This window comes from Littorina saxatilis, linkage group LG4 (assembly GCF_037325665.1).
Source record: "Littorina saxatilis isolate snail1 linkage group LG4, US_GU_Lsax_2.0, whole genome shotgun sequence".
Taxonomy (NCBI): domain Eukaryota; kingdom Metazoa; phylum Mollusca; class Gastropoda; order Littorinimorpha; family Littorinidae; genus Littorina; species Littorina saxatilis.
In genome coordinates, this window is record NC_090248.1 from 40,680,185 (window position 1) to 40,703,082 (window position 22,898).

The 22,898-nt window shown below is 42.9% G+C and overlaps 1 protein-coding gene across 1 annotated transcript in view; it reads right to left on the bottom strand.

Annotated features, from left to right (window-relative positions):
- Positions 1-4,113: 4,113 nt before the first annotated feature.
- LOC138964736 (protein DD3-3-like) overlaps positions 4,114-22,898 on the bottom strand; it is a 52,619-nt gene continuing 33,834 nt past the window's right edge. The window contains exons 6-15 of the mRNA XM_070336776.1: positions 16,177-16,296; positions 15,592-15,744; positions 14,890-15,077; positions 14,315-14,563; positions 13,067-13,234; positions 12,340-12,575; positions 10,940-11,159; positions 9,043-9,160; positions 8,477-8,635; positions 4,114-7,243 (exon numbers count right to left, since the gene is read on the bottom strand). Coding sequence (XP_070192877.1) covers positions 7,004-7,243; positions 8,477-8,635; positions 9,043-9,160; positions 10,940-11,159; positions 12,340-12,575; positions 13,067-13,234; positions 14,315-14,563; positions 14,890-15,077; positions 15,592-15,744; positions 16,177-16,296 — 1,851 coding nt within the window. The 3' untranslated portion in view covers positions 4,114-7,003. The remainder of the gene's footprint in view (positions 7,244-8,476; positions 8,636-9,042; positions 9,161-10,939; positions 11,160-12,339; positions 12,576-13,066; positions 13,235-14,314; positions 14,564-14,889; positions 15,078-15,591; positions 15,745-16,176; positions 16,297-22,898) is intronic.

Here is a 22,898-nt window from a genome sequence, read left to right on the forward strand (position 1 = left end):
CATCTAAGACAAAATAATACAATATGTGGAGAGCCCCCCATAAACCCAAATGGACGTCAGGTCTCATAACAAAAAACAAAGAAAAGAGAAACGCATCAATTTCTCTTTTGAATTTCATCAGTATCCCTTACTTGTAAGGGTAAAAACAATGAGGGGATATGATTAGTTTAATGCGTCTTTTCATGACAGGTATAACTGTAGTAGTCTACGCATCATTTAATCTCATGAACCCTTTAGCTTTATACAGTGGTACCTGTGATGATAAGACATGACACCATTGGGACCAGCCAACAAGTGTCCCCGCATCACAGGTGTCCTTTCATAGCATGTTACAATTTGGTAATGTTTAGAGACCGGTAAATAAATATTGTCTTTAATAAGGAGGTTTTCTCTAATCAGCTAAAACTTAACTTTCATTTATTGTATGATTTATTTAAAGGCCAACCATAACTCGGCCTATTGTCAATTTTGTGAAGACTTTTCACCGAAAACTCAGTGCCAAAGCTTTGTGCAGCCAGACAAGTCCACTTCACCCACTTAATAAAAGGTTTAAGGGTCACATTCTTGCGTAACCATTGCATTTTTTAAAGGTGTTATACCAGACATGAGACCAGCAAATGTTCCAAAAGTAGGAAAGTAAGCCGGGGTCCAGGGGCCGCATAGGCCCCTGGTGGGGTCCAGGGGCAACGCCCTGGTAGGGGGTTCAGGGGGGCTTTGCCCCCCTGACGGAAAATGAATTTTAGAATTGTAAAGGCATTTTGGGGCCTCTCCTGATAGCAAAAAATTAGATGCCTTTTTAAAAAGCTATAAAAACCACAAGAATAATAATATGTTTTAGCATTTTAAACAAAAGTGTAATTTATAACAATCACACACACACAAAACTGACTTGAAAACTTTCAGAACCAACACATTTTTTCCACCAAGTCCATATTTCACCACGCAGTGGCCGTTGTCGCACCGGGAATGGATATCTTGGCGATACAGGCAAATCCGGATAAGACGAAATTGAAGGGACCGAATTGTTATTGTGTCCTATCGGAAATTTCGACTTGGTCATATATAGTACAGTGGAACCCCTCTCTAGCGACCTTGAAAATGTTGACAAAAATCGGTCCTTATGGAGGGGGGTCCTTACAGAGGGAGGGGGCGGGGCCACAAAGAAAGTCACCTCAGATTTTCTTAAAAAAAGAAAACAGAGAAGTTTGAGTTGCTGACGACCGTTTCCTCAAGCAAACTGCTTCGATTTCATGTTTGACATTGTCATGGTGTCCACCAGTTCTGGTGCATGTTTCAATGCAAAAAGAGTTAGTTTCTGAGCAAGCATTTCTTTACAGCAGTCCCTGCAATGATGAAGGCCCTCCGAGAAAGAGAGTGAAAAATCGGACACCGTTCTCAGCATCGCGTATCTGTGTGTAACCTCTTTCATTGACAAGATACTCTTGTTTCCCTGCAGCCTTGACCAGTGAGTCAGTTACCTAATCTGTGAACCCTTCAGTTGTGTTGCTTTGTCAAAAGTTAGACACAGTCAACTAGTTTTGCTCTGAGTGAACAGTGCAGCTGGCCTCAATTAGCCGGTGACACCTCTCTGGCCACAGCACCAAACAGTACAAGGCTGGGGGGGGGGGGAGAGAGAGAGAGGGGGGGGGAGAGAGAGAGAGAGGGGGGGGGAGAGAGAGAGAGAGGGGGGGGGGGGGTAGCTGGCTAAACTCAGTGGGGTGTCCGGTGTCGCTGAAGTCAGCAGGAAGAGCATTGGAGAGAAATAGAGAGGTGTACTCTTCCAAACAATTTCCAAGGATCAGTTGTCAGGGCTTAGGGTAGTCAGTGAGGGAGAGTGAGAGCTGTTTGTGTACAGTCCGACTGAAGAGTGAAAAGTCACTGCCACAAGATCGGCATGCAGTCAATAAAGCCAGACAAGAAGAATGATTATGACATGCGGCTCGATCCTGCTGGTTTTTTTTTTTATTCAAACTGGTTCTCAACGCTTATTCTCACAAAGCATCTGCACACCTGCCTCTGCCTCTGTGCTGTGTTTGTGTGGCTGCTTTCGTATGATGTCAGTGCATGGTGAGTGCGTTCACTGCCTTGTCACCACTTCCCCACCTTTTTCAGAATGTTTTCTTGGAGTTGGATAATTCTCCTTACTCCTCGCCCCCTCCTTACTCCTCGCCCCCTCCTAACTTCAGTTCATACTTTATTGCGTGCCGACTGACCAGTCGGTGTGGCGTCCGTGTAGAGAAGAAGGGAATAAGGTTACACAATGCGCTAGTGTGAGAGGCCAAGTTTCGTGTTTCGAGTTGCTGTAGTAAATATAGAGTAAACTTCGTCTTTGGGACTGACTTTCTGTTGTGTGCTATCCGTCTTTCGACTTACGTAAGAGAAATCCCATTTCGAGCTCAGGGTACTTTGTACACATAGATAAAGAGGGATAATTCCGGACCAGAATTTCTTTGTGTGCTAAGCGAATTTTTGACTTAACCGTTTGTGAGTTAGCTGGATTTGCCTGTACTGTCGCCAATGAGCTGGCGCCTTTCTTTCTTGTTGATAATGACAGTCACTTCTTCTGACAGCCAGTTGGCTTTCCATTTGTTTTTCACACTTTGGTCGTCAATCGTAAGAGCTTCCACAGCCGACAAAACAATACGGAATCCAGACACCATGATGCTACCCTTTTCACCTTCGGCTTTTGAAGATCGGCAGCCAATCAAAACAACCCGCAAACCCGCCATCGGTGAATAATTAGGCCCAGGCCGATAATCGTCGGAGATCGACAGCCAATCAAACGCGACCCATGATACTGCTGTAGGTTCACGCGAGTGCTGGGGTGCGAATGCACTGACTTCAGACGGACACAGCTTCAGCCGAACGGTTCATACCACCACCACCCCTCCCCCCCCCCCCCTTTTTTTTCTCAACGAATTTGCATCGATCTCAAGAATGGTCTGTGAGCTAAGGAAAATATCGGAATTCCGATAAAATTCGGACCAGTCCCATGTCTGTATACACATTTTAGCTATACTGCTGCACAAAGTAGATCTTGGTTTATATCAACCTGCTCAAATCACTTGAAGTCAGGGCGACCCCTGATATATTCCAAATTAATTTTTGTTCAACACAAGACTAATGAAAATTAAAGGGATACACAAATATAACCCAACCCCACGCCACCCACATCCCTCAAACAAAACCATAAAACAAAAACAAAAAACAATATTTTTTACTACTGCATGTACTACAAAACATGCATGGTTGTAAGAATAATGGTCTTGTACGATCAGAGTGCATTTTGTAAAAAAAGTATACACCAACGAAAGCTTTCCCACAGAGCAAATAACGTTTGTCTGCATGCTCTATTGTTACATATGGCATATTCAAATCACAGGAACAAATGGGAATACAATTAAAGTGATATGTGATTGTATTATATGTACCATTATTTATGTCTCGACATGTATTTCTCTCTCTCTCGACTGTACACAGAGATAAGAACAGCCTCGCTTTCACCTAGATCCTGCCTAAACTCAATGTTCAGACCTCATGTTCAGACTCGGCGTAATAATACCAAAAGGACTACTTTTTAGCGGTCAAGTTCAGTCGTCCTCATACTCGAAAGTGAAAAAAAGATGAAACGTTTTGCTACAGTATCGGAGGATGAACTGTTGAAGAAGAAAAAGAATCTCGTGCCAACCACTACGCAGAAGACCATCCGAGTTGGCCAGAAGAAGTTCTGAAACACGTCACGTTCCAAATCAAAAGACGACATTCTATTCTCCTACGTCACTATTCTTGGTTTACGGTACCATTCGGCGGCTTTGCTACGAGTATGCCATAGTCTTGGTTGGCCGAGACCTTGAGGTGGAATGCGAGTGATTAGGTTTGTTGATTTTGCTCGGAGAAGTGGTCCGTGTTCAAGCAAGTTTCTTTCTTCTTTGAAAACAAAAACCCTAAGACCAGTGAATGTCGAGATATATGTTAATTGGATCTGTGATCCAAACATGCCTTTTGGTCAATCTCAATGGCAGTTTATTCCACTCGCCCTACGGGCTTGTGGAATAAACTTCCATCTCGATTGACCAAAAGCCATGTTTGGATCACAGATCCAATTAACGTATAATGTTACATCAGCAACACACACATTTTCAACAATAGGCACAATATAATTATTTTTATATCTTAACAAATCTATCACTTTTTGCTGACAACTTGTGAAGTCTCTTGCAAAACAAAGGTACACAAAGTAAGGAAATAGTTAATACTACTGCTGCAGGCAATTCAATCAAACATATAAATCAAGAAAGAACAATAAAGTTCAAAACAAACACTTCAATCAAGAACAGCATCCTGTTTTCTTTTTGGTTCTAGTCTACTTTTTAATAAATAAAGAACAATTACAAGAGTAGTGAACTTAACGATCCCAAACAATAATGCTTTTCCAGTTACTGTCCAGGTTAAATTAACATCATACCCTGACAGAAGAAATAGAATGCTGAATTTTGCGTAGAAAAAAGGTAATGCATTATATAATATCAGTAATGATTTAAAGCTGCCAAGAGGGTGCCTAATCAAAAGTATCGTTGCATGGGAGGTTAACTTTCTCCTTTTGTAGAAGGGAGGGTTTCATATACACCCAGAGCAAAAACTTGGAAACATTCCCCAGCTAAGAATTTTTGTATCATTGCATCACTTTTTGGAAGACACAAACGTAAGAAAAAAGCTTGTCTATCAGGTATGAAAATAGTCAAATATGTGTGTTGACATTAATTTTGTTCAGGAAATAAGGCCCATAAATTTACCACTCTTGCATTCAGGCACAGCCAATAGAAAACACTCCATTTTTCTATCTGCACCATCCAGAAAGACCCAGCTCAAACCTGACCTTTCAGTGCTAAGCGTTTGCTTCGAGAGTCCAACATTATGAATAATAAACAAAGATACACAGAAACAAACAAATGGCAATACTCCAGGCTCACTACGATTACAAAGCAAACACACACTAATCGCCATACAACCCTCAACTGCCTGGTAAAAACAAAAGCCTTGAAATGTGGAGCCACATCATCATCCAGGCTAAACAAATTGTCTCGATATAAAATACACAAACAACTTACGGCAAAAGAAGCACCATCAAATCTCAATCTAACATTTGCAAGAAGAACAGCTTCACAAATGCAAGAAATATCTGGAACACTGAACAATGAAATCAACAAGAAAAAAATCCTGTGTCAATTATTTACGCAACCAGCATCAATGCTTCAAAGTTTACTACAGTGGGTACTACATGTAAAGTTTACTACAGTGGGTACTACATGTATCTCCAATTTTAAGACCCTCTATTTCAGACCTCTCTTTTAATCAGACATGGGATTCAGAAAAAGTGATAATTAAGGAAAAAGAAGGTGGGGGTCTGGGGGCCGCAGAAGGCCCCCAGTAGGGTCCAGGGGCAACGCCCCTGGTCGGGGTCTGGGGGCAAAGCCCCCAGAAGCTGAAGGTTTTTAGTGTTTTAGACACACAAAAATGGCCCTGAAATGTATATTTCAGCTTAATCATAGAGCTTCTATATCAATGGCAATAACAACAATTCAAACAGCAGGGAAACATATGAAAGAAAATTGATTTTTTTTTTTTTACCTCACCTTGAATTAAAGCAGAACTGTTTTCCATGAGTAGAAAATAGTTTGTCAGAGTCCACGGCAAGTTGATTTTAGCAAAAGCATCGCCAACTTTCACGTCTTGTGTCTTCTGGCCTTTCTCGTCTTTTCAGCTCAATGATACAACTTCATCGAGCCAGTCGAATCTCCAGAGATTTTTCTTGTACTTCTGCTGGTCAATTTCCCGGGCTAGAACGGTTTCGTCTCGCTTTAGCTTCCTCATCATTTTGGCAGGTGGCTCGAAGCGATGTAAAAATGGCGCCGAATCATTCTCATACGGTATGCTTATACTGAATCCCCGATAGCTACGTTGAAACGGTGACTGTAGGAGACAAAGAGCGCGTTCCCATACGGATCGACCAGCAACAGTCTGACCGTTTTAGGAACCAACCGTTCAAGAATAGTATGGAATGGAGCGTCGCGATCAGCGGACCGGCCAAAAAACTTGGGTCTATACCTACATATACCCCCAAATTTTCTCAGCGGATTTGCACGAATCTCAAGAATGATCCCTGGAGCCTAAAAATTTACGGAATTCCGTAAATTTACGGAAGAATCCCATGTCTGTTTAATACAATTTCTTAAATATTTCCTTTTCATACAGTCAGTTAATGGTCTCCATTTTGGATTCCAGCTTTCTTTTCAGCCCTGATCTTCGAAAGAACAAGTTCTAATAACAGAGGTATTGTTGCACTGAGCAAACAGTGTAAACCATGACAAGCATGTCAGTCCTGCGCAAATACATGTAGGTGATGGATAATACTCGAGCAAAGGTATCACAGTTGAGTGCTAACTTGTTTGGAATGGAATGTGAACAGATTTTTTTTAAAAATTACAATCTACATACAGTACTAGGTGAATGATGACATAAAAAGTCACCATTTCTCAAGTGAATAAAGACATCAAAATTCACCAACTGGGGATATACAAATTCACCATCTAACATGTGATTATAAGCCATAAATATTGAATGTCTCTCGGTTTAATAAAGACATGCAAATTCACCATCTATATGGTGAATAAAGACATGAATATCGACCATCTATCTCGTGGATACAGACATTAATATTCACTATATTCACCATCCATCAAGTGAATAAAAACAAACATTCACTATCGACCAAACGGCTACATTAATCCCCCCAAGATGTTGATCTTAGTAGTGCATTTATGTATGATTATGCTTTTGGTCATTGTCTTTGTGTTATAAGCAATGCAAAGTGGTGCCAAACAACACATTTCCATGTTTGTGTACAATGAAAATGGACATTAAACGTTTTCTTATTTTATCTTATCTTACCCTTTTTTTTGTCGACCCTCAAAACTAGTCCTACCCTTGACCCCATATCGCTCTATCAAACCTTTGATTGCATTGAGCGTCCTGCATTGCGACATGACGTTTTCACAGCCAGCCATTTGCCAGGGTGACGTTTGAAGTAGATGACGCCACCAACGATGACAGCAATGATGACGATGCAAAGTATGGTTATGCCGACAATCAGGCCCACATTCTTCTCTTTTGTGCGAGCGACGTACACACCACCCTGTTGAGCCTGGAATGACGCTACTCCATCATTGATTTGCACCCCAGTAACCTGAAATAAAAGCAAATTAAATTTGTCATTACAGTCATATAGATGTTGCTGGAATTATTTTTCCTCTGAACTAGATATTTATGATTTTCACGGTCACTATATATGTTACTGGACGCTACTCATGGGTCTCTTTTCCCTAAGCAACCAAAATGTTGGCCTCTTCCACTGTTAAGCTAAGAAAGGCCCATATTTTCTCATGGAGAGTTTCTGGGTTTATGAAGACCACAAGATTATTGCTTTTTTGTCACTTTCAAGTTCAGTTTTCACAAGTTACAAAACAAAATACACACAACACATCATATTAATACTGCATTATAAAATTCAGTTTTGGGCGGGGATGTAGCTCAGTCGGTAGCGCGCTGGATTTGTATCCAGTTGGCCGCTGTCAGCGTGAGTTCGTCCCCACGTTCGGCGAGAGATTTATTCCTCAGAGTCAACTTTGTGTGCAGACTCTCCTCGGTGTCCGAACACCCCCGTGTGTACACACAAGCACAAGACCAAGTGCGCACGAAAAAGATCCTGTAATCCATGTCAGAGTTCGGTGGGTTATAGAGACACAAAAATACCCAGCATGCTTCCTCCGAAAGCGGCGTATGGCTGCCTAAATGGCGGGGTAAAAACGGTCATATACGTAAAAGCCGTGGGAGTTTCAGCCCCATGAACGAACAAACAAACAAAATTCAGTTTTCACTTTTACAAGCATGCAACACTACACAACATAATAATACAGTGGAACCCTCCTTTAGAGGCCTCCAATAATCTGAGCAAATCAGGTCTTAACAAGGAGGGAGTCTTAAAAATGGGGGTACATTTTTTATCTATGGAGGTTATGAACAGAAAATCTGAAGAAAAAAAACGGGTCTTTAAAGGGAGGGAGTCTTAAAATGGGGGGTCTTAAAATGGGGAGTCTTGAAATGGGGTTCTTAAAATGGGAAGTCTTGAAATGGGGGGTCTTAAATTGGGGGGGTCTTAAATTGGGGGTCTTAAAATGGGGGTCTTAAAATGGGGGGTCTTAAAATGGGGAGTCTTGAAATGGGGGGTCTTAAATTGGGGGGGGGTCTTAAATTGGGGGGTCTTAAAATGGGGAGTCTTGAAATGGGGGGTCTTAAATTGGGGGGTCTTAAAATGGGGGTTCCAATGTACTGCATTACAAAATTCCGTTTTCACTTTCACAAGCCACAGAACAAAACACGCCCTACACAACATATTAATACAATGTACTGTATTACAAACCTGAACCCAAGTGGCAAAGTTTTCTGTGTTGCTGCGATACACTGCAACATCATCGTCATCTGTGGTGATGCTCATTTTGGTCATGATGCCTTTGCCACTGGCCGACATGGTCTGTTCTGGGCTGACCACATAGAAACTGCTGGCATATTCTTCTCCAAACTGAAACCACCAAGATCAAATTCATATAACAACAGCCATATAACAAAAGTTTGCTGGTGAATACTGCACATGAATACAAAGTTTGTTCAGTAAGACATACTGAGCTTGCTGTCAGTGTCACTGAAACAAGCTATTTGTTTGCATGACATGTTACTTAGTTGTACTAATCACTGAAACCCCAATCTCACACACACACACACACACACCCACACACACACACACACACACACCCACACACATGTATACAGACAGACAGGGTCTACACAAAAATACAGAGCCCTATACACACACACACACACACACACACATACACACACACACACACACACACACACACACACACACATGCACAAACTACCACCACAGCCACAAAATCAACAACATCTCAACAGTGACAAAAAACATACACTGATTTCTCTGTTTTTGGTTCTCATCCTCTGCTCTCCCTGCTCTGCGCTCCATTTCTGCAGACTAACTTTCTGCAAGCTGTCAAACGTTCCTGGTTCCACCATCACCTCCAGCGACCTGAAACAGCGACAAAAAATGTATATTGTAGATGCTTAAGAATGCTCAAAATTGACCATTTTTGAATTTGTTCCACAGGTTAAAATATTGTCTTTTCTTAAATTATCTGTTTATGTTTTTAATCATTCATTTATTAATAATACATAACCAGAATTAATACATCAAATTGACTATTTATAATCTTTGTTCATTTATTTACTTCTTTATTCATTTAATTACAGATATGTTCAATAAACACACCATTCTTGGGTTTTTTTATGCTTGATTTTGGAACAATTGCAGTCTAACTGTTTTGGATTTATTTTTTTACGATATAACAAGCCCTTATTTTCGTATCTGAGAAACAAGGGGAAACAAGAAGGGCAAAGCCCACACGACTCACATGCTGAACAGACCTTGATCTTTCTTTCAGAAATGACAAATATCAGTTTAACTCAAACTGACCTGGAACTTGAAGATATGTAACCTAATGTGAGTTAGTATGAAAATATAATGTATTTCCCTCACACATATGTAGTTTTGGAAGAGTTATTTTCAATAGTTCAAGGTCAAGGTCACTTCAAAATATATACATTTCAACTTTGAAGGACCCTTGCGACCTTGACCTTGAAGCAAGGTCAACCAAACTGGTCTCCAAAGATAGGGCTTACTTTGCCCTGTATAGCATACATAGCTAAGGTTGCCATTCTCAATAACTTCAGAAAAAACTGTGAAAATGTGAAAAACAATCGTTTTTAAGACAACAATTATGGCCCCTGTGACCTTGACCTTGAAGTGAGGTCAAGTTGCCAAACATGTTTCTGAAGATCTTGTAACCATACACCATCAGGCCACAATTGGTGTTGATAGACTTAATAGTGTCCAAGAAATATACAATGTTAAAGGTTTCACAGACGGACGGGGGGGACGGACGCCCGGACGGACAGGCGGACGATGTCGGTGAGTATATAGACTGACTTTTGTAAGTATAATGTATTTCCCTCACACATATGTAGATTTGGAAGAGTTACCTTCCATAGTTCAAGGTCAAGGTCACTTCAAACTATGTATACAATCCAACTTTAAAGGACCCTTGCGACCTTGACCTTGAAGCAAGGTCAACCAAACTGGTGTCCAAAGATAGGGCTTACATTGCCCTGTATAGCATACATAGCTAAGGTTGCCATTCTCAATAACTTCAGAAAAAAATGCGAAAATGTGAAAAATGGTCGTTTTTAAGACAACAATTACGGCCCCTGTGACCTTGAACTTGAAGTGAGGTCAAGTTGCCGCACATGTTTTTTGAGATCTTGTAACCATACACCATCAGGCCACATCAGGTGTTGATAGACTTAATAGTGTCCAAGAAATATCCAACGTTAAAGTTTTCCGGACGGACGGACGGACGGCGGGACGGACGGACGGACGACTCGGGTGAGTACATAGACTCACTTTTGCTTCGCATGTGAGTCAAAAAGCACTCTACATGCATACAACATGTGCAATAAAGGGAGAAAGATGCTTGTTCATTTCAATGTTTGTTAATCGCTCAGGCGCCAGGAGTTTGGTCCACATATAACTCTCACTTACTTTATTGCCTTTACATCCCTTTATTTTCAAATATAACACGACTGAATAGACAAATTCCAAAAATAACTCGGGTTTGTGTGTTTTCGACAATCCCTGAGCTAGTGATTTGCCCCAACTATGTTTGGCAGATATTTGTTCAAGAAAAGGTCACTCGTCCACAACCCATACAAATCCGATGGAGTTATTTTCAAAAATCTTCGATTGTCTTACCCATCAGGCAAGGCTACTTTGCCTCCCATGGCTCCAATAGCGCTCTGTGCCATGGGGTGCATGTAGACAATGATGCGCCCTTTCTGGTCACGGTTGGAGAAGTTGTTGTTGCGTGTGCACATGAAGTGGTAGATTCCGGCGGGCGAGGTCACTGAATGCAGCCCGAGGTCAAAGTACGTTCCAGCGTCGTCCAGCTCCGACATTTCTCCTCTGAACTGACCTAAAAAGAGAAAGAGAGTATGTGATGTGACTTTTTGTGTAAGTGTGCTAGTGTGTGTGTGCTCACATTTGTACATGTGTATGTGTGCGAGTCTGAGTGTGAGTGTGTGTACAGCTGTGTGTGTGTGTGTGTGTGTGTGTGTGTGTGTGTGTGTGTGTGTGTGTGTGTGCGTGCGTGCGTGCGTGCGTGCGTGCGTGCGTGCGTTCGTTTGTCTACAGTACATGTACCTTCAGGAACAAAACACAAATAAAGAAACAAAACAATAAACCCAATATATTATTCCGCCTCACCTGTACAAAATAACTTGTAAGCTCCCCTAGCTTCCCTCTCCTCCGACATTTCATTACCCCCTTCATTTATTAAAGTCAGCCACAACACACAATCAAGAGCCCATTAAAAAAGCTAAACAAGAAGGGCAAAGCCCATACGACTCACATGCTTTACACATTTTTCCTACCAAAATACATGTGACCTTGACCCAAGGTCAAGGTCATCCAAGGTCATGCAACACAAAGCTGTTAATTCAAGACATAGGAAGTACAATGGTGCTTATTGGCTCTTTCTACCATGAGATATGGTCACTTTTAGTGGTTCACTGCCTTATTTTGGTCACATTTCATAAGGGTCAAAGTGACCTTGACCTTGATCATATGTGACCAAATGTGTCTCATGATGAAAGCATAACATGTGCCCCACATAATGTTTAAGTTTGAAACAGTTATCTTCCATAGTTCAGGGTCAAGGTCACTTCAAAATATGTATACAATCCAACTTTGAAGAGCTCCTGTGACCTTGACCTTGAAGCAAGGTAAACCAAACTGGTATCAAAAGATGGGGCTTACTTTGCCCTATATATCATATATAGGTGAGGTATTCAATCTCAAAAACTTCAGAGAAAATGGGAAAAATGTGAAAAATAGCTGTTTTTTAGGCAACATTTATGGCCCCTGCGACCTTGACCTTGAAGCAAGGTCAAGATGCTATGTATGTTTTTTGGGGCCTTGTCATCATACACCATCTTGCCAAATTTGGTACTGATAGACTGAATAGTGTCCAAGAAATATCCAACGTTAAAGTTTTCCGGACGGACGGACGGACGGACGGACGACTCGGGTGAGTACATAGACTCACTTTTGCTTCGCATGTGAGTCAAAAAACCACAAAAAACTCCTCTTCCTACCAGGATCTAAGAATGCCAGAGTCTCCAGACTTTTGCGATCAAGGCCAAGGAATGTGACGTTGTTGAGATGCATGGGATAGTTGACGCCCCAGTGACCGTACTTCCCACCAGGTCCGAACCTCCAGCCACTGCCTTCTGCGTACTGCTGTGCGCGCAGTAGAACAACATTGCTGCGGTCTGTACCTGCCAGACCCTGACCATCGTTGTTGTTGGGATTGGTGTTCGAACCTGTCCACCTGAAAAAACAGTTCTTTGAGGTTCAATCACTGACGACTTTATTTTTATGTCTTGAACAAAATTACATGGATATGACATATATGGCAGAAAGTATTGTTACCTCCTGCAAGGTGCGATCAAGCTGTGGCCTCTCCCATTAAAGAACACCTTTCCTTATGGCTGTGGCTATAAATGTGAGTAAAAATGTAAGACACCTGAAATAAAGGAAAATTTTTGGTCCCAAGGGTGTCCTTGTCATTTTTTCTTTTTTTTTGATGAATCAATTTCACAGATACTAGTGTCTGTTTAGACATTATTTCATCAACAAATTCACACTCTGTACAGAAAACACCAAGCTTGTTGGCTTTTGCAATGTGTCTCCACGTAAAACCCTGGACAAATTCAAGATGGCAAGCGGAAACATTTACAAGGAAATTAGGTCCCTGTTCCTTTTAACACTCGCACATTCAAATGCCCCATGCACAAAACACAACCCAACCAAACAACTCACTGGAAGTGAATCATGTCCCCCTGTGTGAGCTCCAAGGTGTTGGGCACGAAGTCGTACTCTACAGCCGGGTACACCTGAACGATGTTGCCTCGCTTCCCGCGCACGTTCAGGTTGTGAATCCGCCCTGACGCGCTCTCTGGTTTCTTCATGATTGCAAATGTGTGGGACCTGAAAGCAATAAGAAAATTGAGGTCAAAAGTCATTCTTCTTCTTCTTTTTCTGCATTCATGGGCTGAAACTCCCCCGTACACTCGTGTTTTTTACACGAGTGAGTTTTTACGTGTATGACCGTTTTTACCCCACCATTTAGGCAGCCATACGCCGCTTTCAGGGAAGAAAGTCATTCAAGGTCAGTTACAAAATGTGACAAAGGTCAACCAGATTTGCATCTTGACTGGAGATAACCACATCTCAGAAGTGTGAAAAGTCAATCAATCAATCAATGAGGCTTATATCGCGCATATTCCGTGGGTACAGTTCTAGGCGCTCTGCAGTGATGCCGTGTGAGATGAAATTTTATACGGCCAGTAATTGCAGCCATTTCGGCGCATATTTACCTTTCACGGCCTATTATTCCAAGTCACACGGGTATAGGTAGACAATTATTAACTGTGCCTAAGCAATTTTTGCCAGGAAAGACCCTTTTGTCAATCGTGGGATCTTTAACGTGCACACCCAATGTAGTGTACACGGGGGGGAGTTCGGCCACCGAAGAGAGTCTGCACACAAATTTGATTCTGAAATAAATTTCCACCGAACCTGGGATCGAACTCACGCTGACAGCGGCCAACTGAATACAAATCCAGCGCGCTACCAACTGAGCTATATCCCCGCTCTAGCTTCACCAATTATATCTGAGAAAATCTCAATGTTAATTTTTGTTCTCCTCAGCCGGCTTGCTAACACCGCTCATTATTGTTTCTTCTTCTTCTTCCAAGTCATGAACTGGGTCCTTTTGGACATTTCAAGTTCAGCGAGTTGAGATTTTGGCAGACTGGTTAGAATTGGTCTGCGGGTGGCCCATGCAGGCTCAGTAAAAGTTTAATACTTTACACAGTTCTGTGACTATTAGTGTTGGAGGAGAATGGACCTGGCACTCTCACCAAGGTTGGCATTACAAAGACTCTTCTAATTGCTGAAGTCCATGTTCACCAGCTGGCTACCTGCTATGCCAAAACCTTCCTTTGGCAAGTTTTCCAAACTTCCTTGTGCTGAAATGAAACAAAAAGGTCCAGAATAACTCCATACCTGTCTTGAAATGTTCGGCCATACTGGGCGGTGTTGACCGCCAGTCTGAGTGTGAAATCAGCGTCCCCGAACACCTTGACCTCGGGGTTGTTTTCGAAGATGTAGCCTCGTTCAATGGCTGTACTTTCGCTGTCAAATCCGTACTTTTCCGCTAAATTGACCTTTGAGCCATCACGGAGACGACGCGGGTTAGCACTCTCACTGGAGTTGGTGTTCCAAGGGTCGTAGTCGTTTGTTGAGACGTTGTACCTGAAAAGTCAGAGAAGCTGTATTACTATCTTTTTCAGCAACAAGTTGGTAAGTTACTATAGATTTGCACTCTCTACAGTTTTGAATGTGTGTGTACATGTGTGGTGTGGTGTGGTGTGGTGTGGAGTGGTGTGCTGTGTTGTGTGTGTGTGTGTGTGTGCATCTACATGCATGCATGTGAGCATATGCCTGTGTGCAGTTCAATGCATCCGACGCTATATGTGCATGCTGCTGTCTTTACCTGAATATCAGTCAACAAGCGTGCATACATGCACGCAAGTGTAATCATAAGCTAAAAACAAATTCACTCCTGAAGTGGTACAGACCTGATGCGAAGAACACAGCTGTCCTTGTCAATGTTCGGGACTGTCCAGTTATAAACATTGGGGTGTCCACCCAAGCCGTTGCCAAGGTGATTGTCGCGGGAGAATTCCGTTTCTCTGCAGTCAGGGGCAGCCACTCCATGAGCTGCAAACTTGTGCCACTCCGCCTTCACTCCATCCGATTCAAACGCCTAGAAAACAGTGTGACTTTGATTATATTCCTCTCTGGTATACATACTAAGTACAGTGGAAATGCCTTTTTAAAAACGAAGTTACCTTTTTTTTTTACATCAAGGGTGTCCTTCTTATTCTTTGTTCATGGGGTGAAACTCCCATTTTCACTCATGTTTTTGCACGAGTGGGTTTTTACGTGCATGACTGTTTTGATCCCGTCATTCAGGCAGCCATACGCCGCTTTCGGAGGAATCTTTATTTACATCACAGGTGTTCAACTCACAGGTTTCAGCTGAACGTATTCTATTTTCGTTTTTGTATTCTATTCATGCATGACTTTGATTTAGGTGTAGCTGCTTCTTCTTCTCAACACCCCTAACGCCGCCAACCCCCCCCCCCCCCCCCCCCCCCCCCACCATATTCATGCATAACTTTGAGTCAGGTGTTATTTCTTCCTCTTCTCTAGAAGCGCAAGAAAATAGCTTCAATTTTTGGGCTGTATAAGTATTTCTTCATCTATGATTTACATACCTCACAGTCTTCTTTGTTGTTGGGGAGAACAATATTGCGCGATTTCTCGATGGTTTCCACAGGCAGGATACAGGCCCAGCGTTCCTTGACGTTCTGGCTTTCCTGCTGGTAATACTCGCATCGCGACACGTTGTTGGTCATCACCGCGATATCCTGCATACAAAGAAAACAAACAAATAAATAAATAAATAAATAAATTTAAAAAACTATCTTATGCCTGCATGTGGGAATCTTTCATACTGATTGTCTATACAGTGGAACCCCCCTTTTAAGACCTCCACAAATTTGAGAAAATTGGGTCTTAAAAAGGAGGGAGTCTTAGAATGGGGGTAATTTTTACAGAGGTTCTGAACAAAAAGTCTGAGAAAACAAGGTCTTAAAGAGAGTCTTAAATTGGGGGGTCTTAAAAGGGGGGTTCCACTGTATTGCTTCAATGCATTATGCATCTTTTACCACAGCTAGATGATACAACAGTTTTGACCCTGAGGTCTTCTCCAGGTCAAATTATAAGATGAGACAAAACAGAAAAAAGAAGACAGACAATAGGAACACACAGAAAGAAGAAATAAAAAAAGCAAAACTCACAATCCAGGCTGAGGGATGCCAGGAAGGGTAATAGTCTCTCTCCTCCGGACACTCAAAACCACGACGTGTGCCCCCTGGGTTCTGTCTGGTGAACTTGGCTGTGTTGCGATTGTTCAAGTTCTGAAAACACACAAGAGAACACAACTTAAAGATCATGTTCAAGTTCTGAAAACACATAAAAGAACACAAATTAAAGATCTGTTTATATAATTAACAAAATTATACATATGGGCCAAAGTCAAAAGGTGCCAAATGGAACACTATATTTTCATTTTATGTTTTATACTTTCTTTTTTGCATTTTTGACACTATTAATTAATGTACTTTTAATGTTTTTTAAAACTAACCCTGCAGTTTTTCAACCAACTGAATAAATTTGTGTTTTGTGTCCTGCTCTGAAATCTGTTTCTCGTGACATACAACATCTTCAGTGCTGTTTTTTGTTACCTTAAATGCCAATTTCAAGATGGAAATATATCTTTTTGTACAAAATCCAACACACTCTTTTGAATTATGTTCAAAAGAAATGTTCAAATATAATATCTTTTAAGCATGGCCATCATGAAAATGTCACGTCACTAGAAACAGATTTTTGGATTTTCTGCAAATCTTCCTAGACAAAACAACATAGACTTTTCAGACAAACCATGTAGGATTTGTTTTCTAAGATTTATTTAACTTGTGTAAAGAGACAAAAAAATCCTGAAGTAAATTTTTGCATGAAAAACAACACTTTTCCAGTTTCTTGTGACAAGTCAGTGTGACGGAAGAGATTAGTTTTCCGTCACATGTTACGAGAAACATTTTTATTAACATTAATCCTGTAAAATCGAAAGTTAGTTGTGTGCTTCTGTTCCGTAAAACTTCGTTAACATAACATTACAAAGAAGAATAAGCACTCAGTTTTTCTTAGAAGGATGTTCTTTCATGTCTCTCGTTATTTTTGGACCCCGCGTTGTTCCCTGTGACGTGTAAAAAAGCGTGTGACGGATTCAGAAAACTTATCCGGTCTGTGACGCTTTTGGACATTATAAAGCACAGTACACGAGACTACTTTGCCGAGACTGGATCAGCTGGAGGACCGAGACTATAACCAGCTGCCATCTCGTCATAAAATATGACGTCATGACAAGAAGGCGACGTCATGACAAGAAGGCGTAACACTTTCCACGTTTTGATTTTGCTCGCATCGATACAAGTATTGTGAATATTGTAATATCGCCAAAGAAAAGCGATGCTTGTGTATGTGTGTTGGTTAGAACACAAGAAGATTCCTTGTGACTTTGGTCAAATAAAAGAATAGTAAATTGTACTGTGGTGTTTTGTTTTGACTGAATGAATGGAACTAGATTGTGAGTGGACCCTCACAAGTCAGTGCTCATCCAAAGAAAGAAGAAGTACCATTGTCTTTTGGAACATTTGAGAACAAAAGGGCAGGCTCTTTTCTTGTGGGGGGGCCGTAAACTCACGAACCTGTTTGAGGTAGGTTTACCTATTAACATCTATAGTAACAGATGCATCACACAACGATGTACCTGGAGGTCTTCGAGCGGCACGAATCCCTCGTCACATTCTAATAGAATTTGTAATTTCAATGCAGGTTTTGACCGGTGCAAATCTAGGCAGCCATCTTCATCATCATCATCCGTTGGTCAATTGAAGGCTGATGACTGTGTGAAATTGTGTGTGTATGTTTATTGTTTGGGAAAGTTAGGACCGCTGATATTAACATATGTTTCTCTTTGGTCCAGGTTCAATAACCAGTCTATAACCAGTTCAACTAACGTTCAACTGGTCGACGTTCGACGTTAAAGAACGAGTTCAACCTTTCTCCCGGAGTCAAGCCCCATCCTCGAGGCTTCTCCCTAGCCCCAACCCCTCCTTCATTCACCACATAAACATACTCCGGAAACGGGAGTCCTTCATCGTGACGGTTCAGCATCTTTTCCTCACCGACGCCAGAGTGCATGGGTACACGAGTCATTCCAGAGTGCAGATCGTCTCCGCCCAGGCCAGACAGTTCAGAAGTCACAGCGTATTTGCATCGCGTGAGAGAGAGGTCCCTGCGGACTTCGAGAGGAAAGACTTAAACGCGCATTCATCGACGAGCAGTATACCTACCTCAGACTGCGTATACTAGCTCCACCTTACTTGAACGCTGAAACCACCCAAGCTCGCGCAGTGCACAGACGCTCTTGTACGGACCCATGTCTAGATCTACTTGGTTGAGAAAGATAAGCAAAGAATAGTACTCAGTCACATCATATCCATCTGTTTTGGCATCATTAAATTGATACGTTTAACTTTCATCAGTCTTTGTTGACCACTCCTCATAGAGCTCCTTTCTACTATCATTCTCTCTTTCCTTTACACGTACACCCAAACACACATATAAGTTTAACCCGACTCATAACAGATCAACTAGAACCTAAAATAACGGCGATCACAGTCTGCCAGTAGTATAACCCCCTAGACTATATTACAGTGAAAGCCAGGGTTTGTCACAAATTGGGGGCTCGTCCGGGATCTGGTTGAGCCAAAATTAACTTAAGAAATTCTCGTGTGTATTGTACGTTCTCATCTCATCTTAGTTATTTTGTGTTTAGTTTAAGGATTAGTTAAACCCCAATCCCAAACCTAAACCACCTCTAAATGTAGAGACGTTGCTCTGGGTAAATAGCAACAAAGCATTCCATTCCCACTCCTAAAAGCGAACGTAACCTCTTATTGAAGAGACGATACTTCTGGGTTAAAAAGTATCAAGACCACAAGGGAAGCATGTCAGATAGCTTCAGTACAGTTTAATCAGACGAGGATTCTGTTGTAAACTGGTTAGTTGGTAACATAGGGTTGGGGAAACGACTCTGTGATTCCCTTCTTCTGAGAGAAGAACCAACGCAAGGTGTTAGTCAGAGCGGTATAAATACTCTGCAAAAGGGTGTAGTTTGTTCAAGCTATAAATTCTTTCACTTTCGAATTCGGAATTCAAAGTAAAAGGGGACAAGAGAACCATTGTTCTACGAGAAGTCCAGATCTGACATATAGTTGAGCAAATACATATTACTGATTTCGGTTAAATGTCATAGCATTGTGTTTGATCAGCACAAGTGCGGAGTTGGCGAGGGTTCCGATAGAATTGGATTTTATTAGAACACCGAATTATCAGTCACGTTAGTTTGACGTGGGTGCATGGCCGATTTGAATAAGACACTTTGTCTAAAGTCGTCGACAACTTTGAATTCAAAGTCACAAACAAAGTTACAATTCGAGGAATTGGTAACTGGAGTGTGTACACACTATAAACTAACTTGGTCGTTTTCAATTTCCGATTTTACAAACGCGATTTACCGAGTTGACAGAGACGGTTTCCGAGTTGGCTGCGGCAAATTCCGATTTTTGTGGATTTTGAACGCGTGTAACCAAGGGTTTTCAGAAGGATCGCTAATTTCGTAAAGAGGAGGATTCTTTCGACGACATGATGTCTGAAGAACAGCAAGTCGCTAGTGGTGTCACTACAAGGAGCAAGGCTTTGGAGCTGACGAAAGAATTGATGGAGAAAGGAGAGATGTTAGGTCTAACGGGAGCTGAGCTGAGAGAGTACGTGATCGAGCAAGAACGTGAAGCAAAGAAGTTCAAACTCGAGCAGATACAGCAGCAAGTTGAGCAAGAACGTGAAGCAAAGAAGTTCGAACTCGAGCAGATACAGCAGCAAGTTGAGCGAGAACGCGAAGCCAAGAAGTTCGAACTCGAGCAGATACAGCAGCAAGTTGAGCGTGAACGCGAAGCTAAGAAACTCGAGCTCGAACAGAAACGGATTGAGTACGAGCAGGATCGCGAAGAGAAACAGCGGGATCGCGACGAACGTGCCAGAGACAAGGAACATGAGTTCCGGCTCGAGGAGTTACGTATCCAAGCTGAGGCTTCTCGCCCTACTAACTCAGGAGGAGGAAACTCCAATAACAGCAGCAACCACACCCAGCAGAGAGACCGAGACAACTATCAATCCAAGTTGCCGTTCTTGGAGGACAAGGACGACATCGAGTCCTTCATATTTCAATTCGAGGACCACGCCCGAGCGAACCACTGGAGCAACGAGATTTGGTTGCCCAGATTGACAGCACTCCTCAAAGGAAAGGCGCGACTCGCCTACACCCGCCTTACGGACGACGAGCGAGTATGAGCTTCTGAAAAAGGCTCTGCTGGAGCACTTCCAGATTACGGCAGAAACGTACCGGAAGAAATTTAGATCTAGAAGGAAAGAACAGGCTGACACGTACAAGCATTTAATCAACGATTTGTCACTGTTCATGGACCGCTGGATCGACATGTCAGGACATGGGAGTGATGTCGAATCCCTGAAGGATTTATTTTTGAGAGAGCAGCTGATGGAAATTCTACCAGAGAATTTAGCTACTTATATCAAAGACAGGGAGCCAGAGGACATCAGCGCTATCAAGAAACTCATCGTGCGGTACGAAGAAGCAAGACCGTCAGCGAGCAAGAAGACCCGAGATGACAAGGGGTCAGTGAAGGAGAAGGATAGTCATCGATTTGAGGCACGCAAGGCTAGTGGGAAGTACGACGACAAATCTCAGGCAAAGTAGCGGACAAAGATAAGCCATACTTCAAGAAGGACATCAGATGTTTCCACTGCAATGGACCTCATTTCAAGCGTGAGTGTCCGAATCTCAGAGAAGATGCCGGGGCAGCTATGGACACCAAAGTGAAGGTGGGAAACTCGACAAACTACGACAAGCTTTGTGGAACGTGCGCCGAGAAGACCTTCACCAAAGTCTCCAAAATCACCGTCGAAGGAAGATTGACGACAGGTTTCCGAGACACGGGAAGCACTTCAACAATCGTCGACGCAGCTCTGGTACCTGACGCCAACTTCACTTCATCAGTCAAGGAAACGACACTCGCAGATAAGTCTACGAAGAAACAACTACGCATAGCAAGAGTACACTTGGACACGCCGTACTTTGTAGGTGAAACAGAAGTCAGCGTGATGGACAACCCGATATATTCCGTCCTGATAGGAAATCAGATGGGCCTCCAAGGAAAAACTGTAGAGGTACCCGTATACCCAGTACGTGACCCTGTGATCGTGGAAGGATCAGCAGCCGTGGAAACACGGGATCAGAGGAAACGAGATGCTGCACTAGAAGCGCAGATACCGTTAGTACCTCAGGCCGAACAATTGTTTTCTGCAGCCGATCTCAAGAAAGAACAACATGCAGATGAGTCCCTTAGTCGTCTACATGTGCTAGCCGAGACAAAGGTGACCCATGGACGGGTCAGTTTCACACACGTCAAGGACGTCCTTTATCGCCAGTACGTCGACAAGGAAGGGAAGGAGCATCGACAAGTTGTTGTACCTCGGAGGATGCGATCGAAGGTACTTCGCACAGGACATGACTCGCCCATGGCTGGCCACTTGGGACAGAAGAAGACTCGCGAGCGAATCTGGCAAGAATTCTTCTGGCCGGGGATAGTGGGAGACATCAAACGTCATTGCATGAGCTGCGACGCGTGCCAACGTACATCACCGAAGGGACGGACCAAACGTGTACCGATGGGCAAGATGCCAGTCATCGATACAGCCTTCAAGCGTGTAGCCGTGGACCTGGTTGGTCCAATTAAGCCTATCTCCGCTTCGAAGAAACAATACATACTCGTGATGGTCGATTATGCGACAAGATACCCAGAGGCTGTGGCACTGAGAGACATCAAAGCCAGCACCATCGCCGAGGCGCTTTGGAATTTCTGGACCAGACTGGGACTGCCCGACGAAATCCTATCCGACAGGGGCACACAGTTTACCAGCGAGCTGATGAAGGATGTACAGCAGCTTCTGGCTATAAAGGGACTTACGACAACTCCATGGCACCCTCAGACCAACGGATTGGTTGAGCGCTTCAACGGGACGCTGAAATCAATGTTGAAGAAACTAGCGATGGAGCAACCAGAGAAGTGGGATGAGTTCATACCAGCCCTACTTTTCGCATACAGGGAAGTACCACAAGACTCTCTTGGATTTTCACCATTTGAGCTCTTGTACGGACGCACGGTCAAAGGACCGATGCAGATACTGAGGCAACTCTGGACAGAGGAAGGAGCTTCCGACGAAGCAAAGACAACTGCCGAGTACGTAACTGACTTACGGAACAGGATAGAAGAAACCTGCGAGATCGCAAGAGACCACCTAGCAAAGGCAGCGCTTCGCCAAGCTCATCACTACGACCGCAACACCAAACGTCGGACGTTGGAGGTCGGAGCCAAAGTGTTGCTACTTCTCCCGACAAAACATAACAAGCTCGAGCTAGCATGGAGGGGACCATATGCTGTCGAGGAAAAAGTCAACGCATTTGACTACCGTATCAAGGTGGGACGCAACGTACGCACGTCAACCTTCTGCGGGAGTACCACGAGAGAGACAAAATGTTCCAGGCAGAACATACACCTGAGGAAGAGGAGGAAGAACACATCGCCATCGTCGTCGAAGACTATGACGAAGTGCCAAACGACTATTTCGCGGACGCGGACAGTCTGAAACACATCCCGACCCCGTCAACAAAGAGGACGGAGTTTGCCAAGGATGTACACATATGGGAGAAACTGAATCGCAAGCAAAGAAAGGACATCGAGGATGCGTGCCAGGAGTTCGGCGACAACCTGACCGATGTTCCGAAACAGACCACACTTGAAAAGTGCGTCATCAA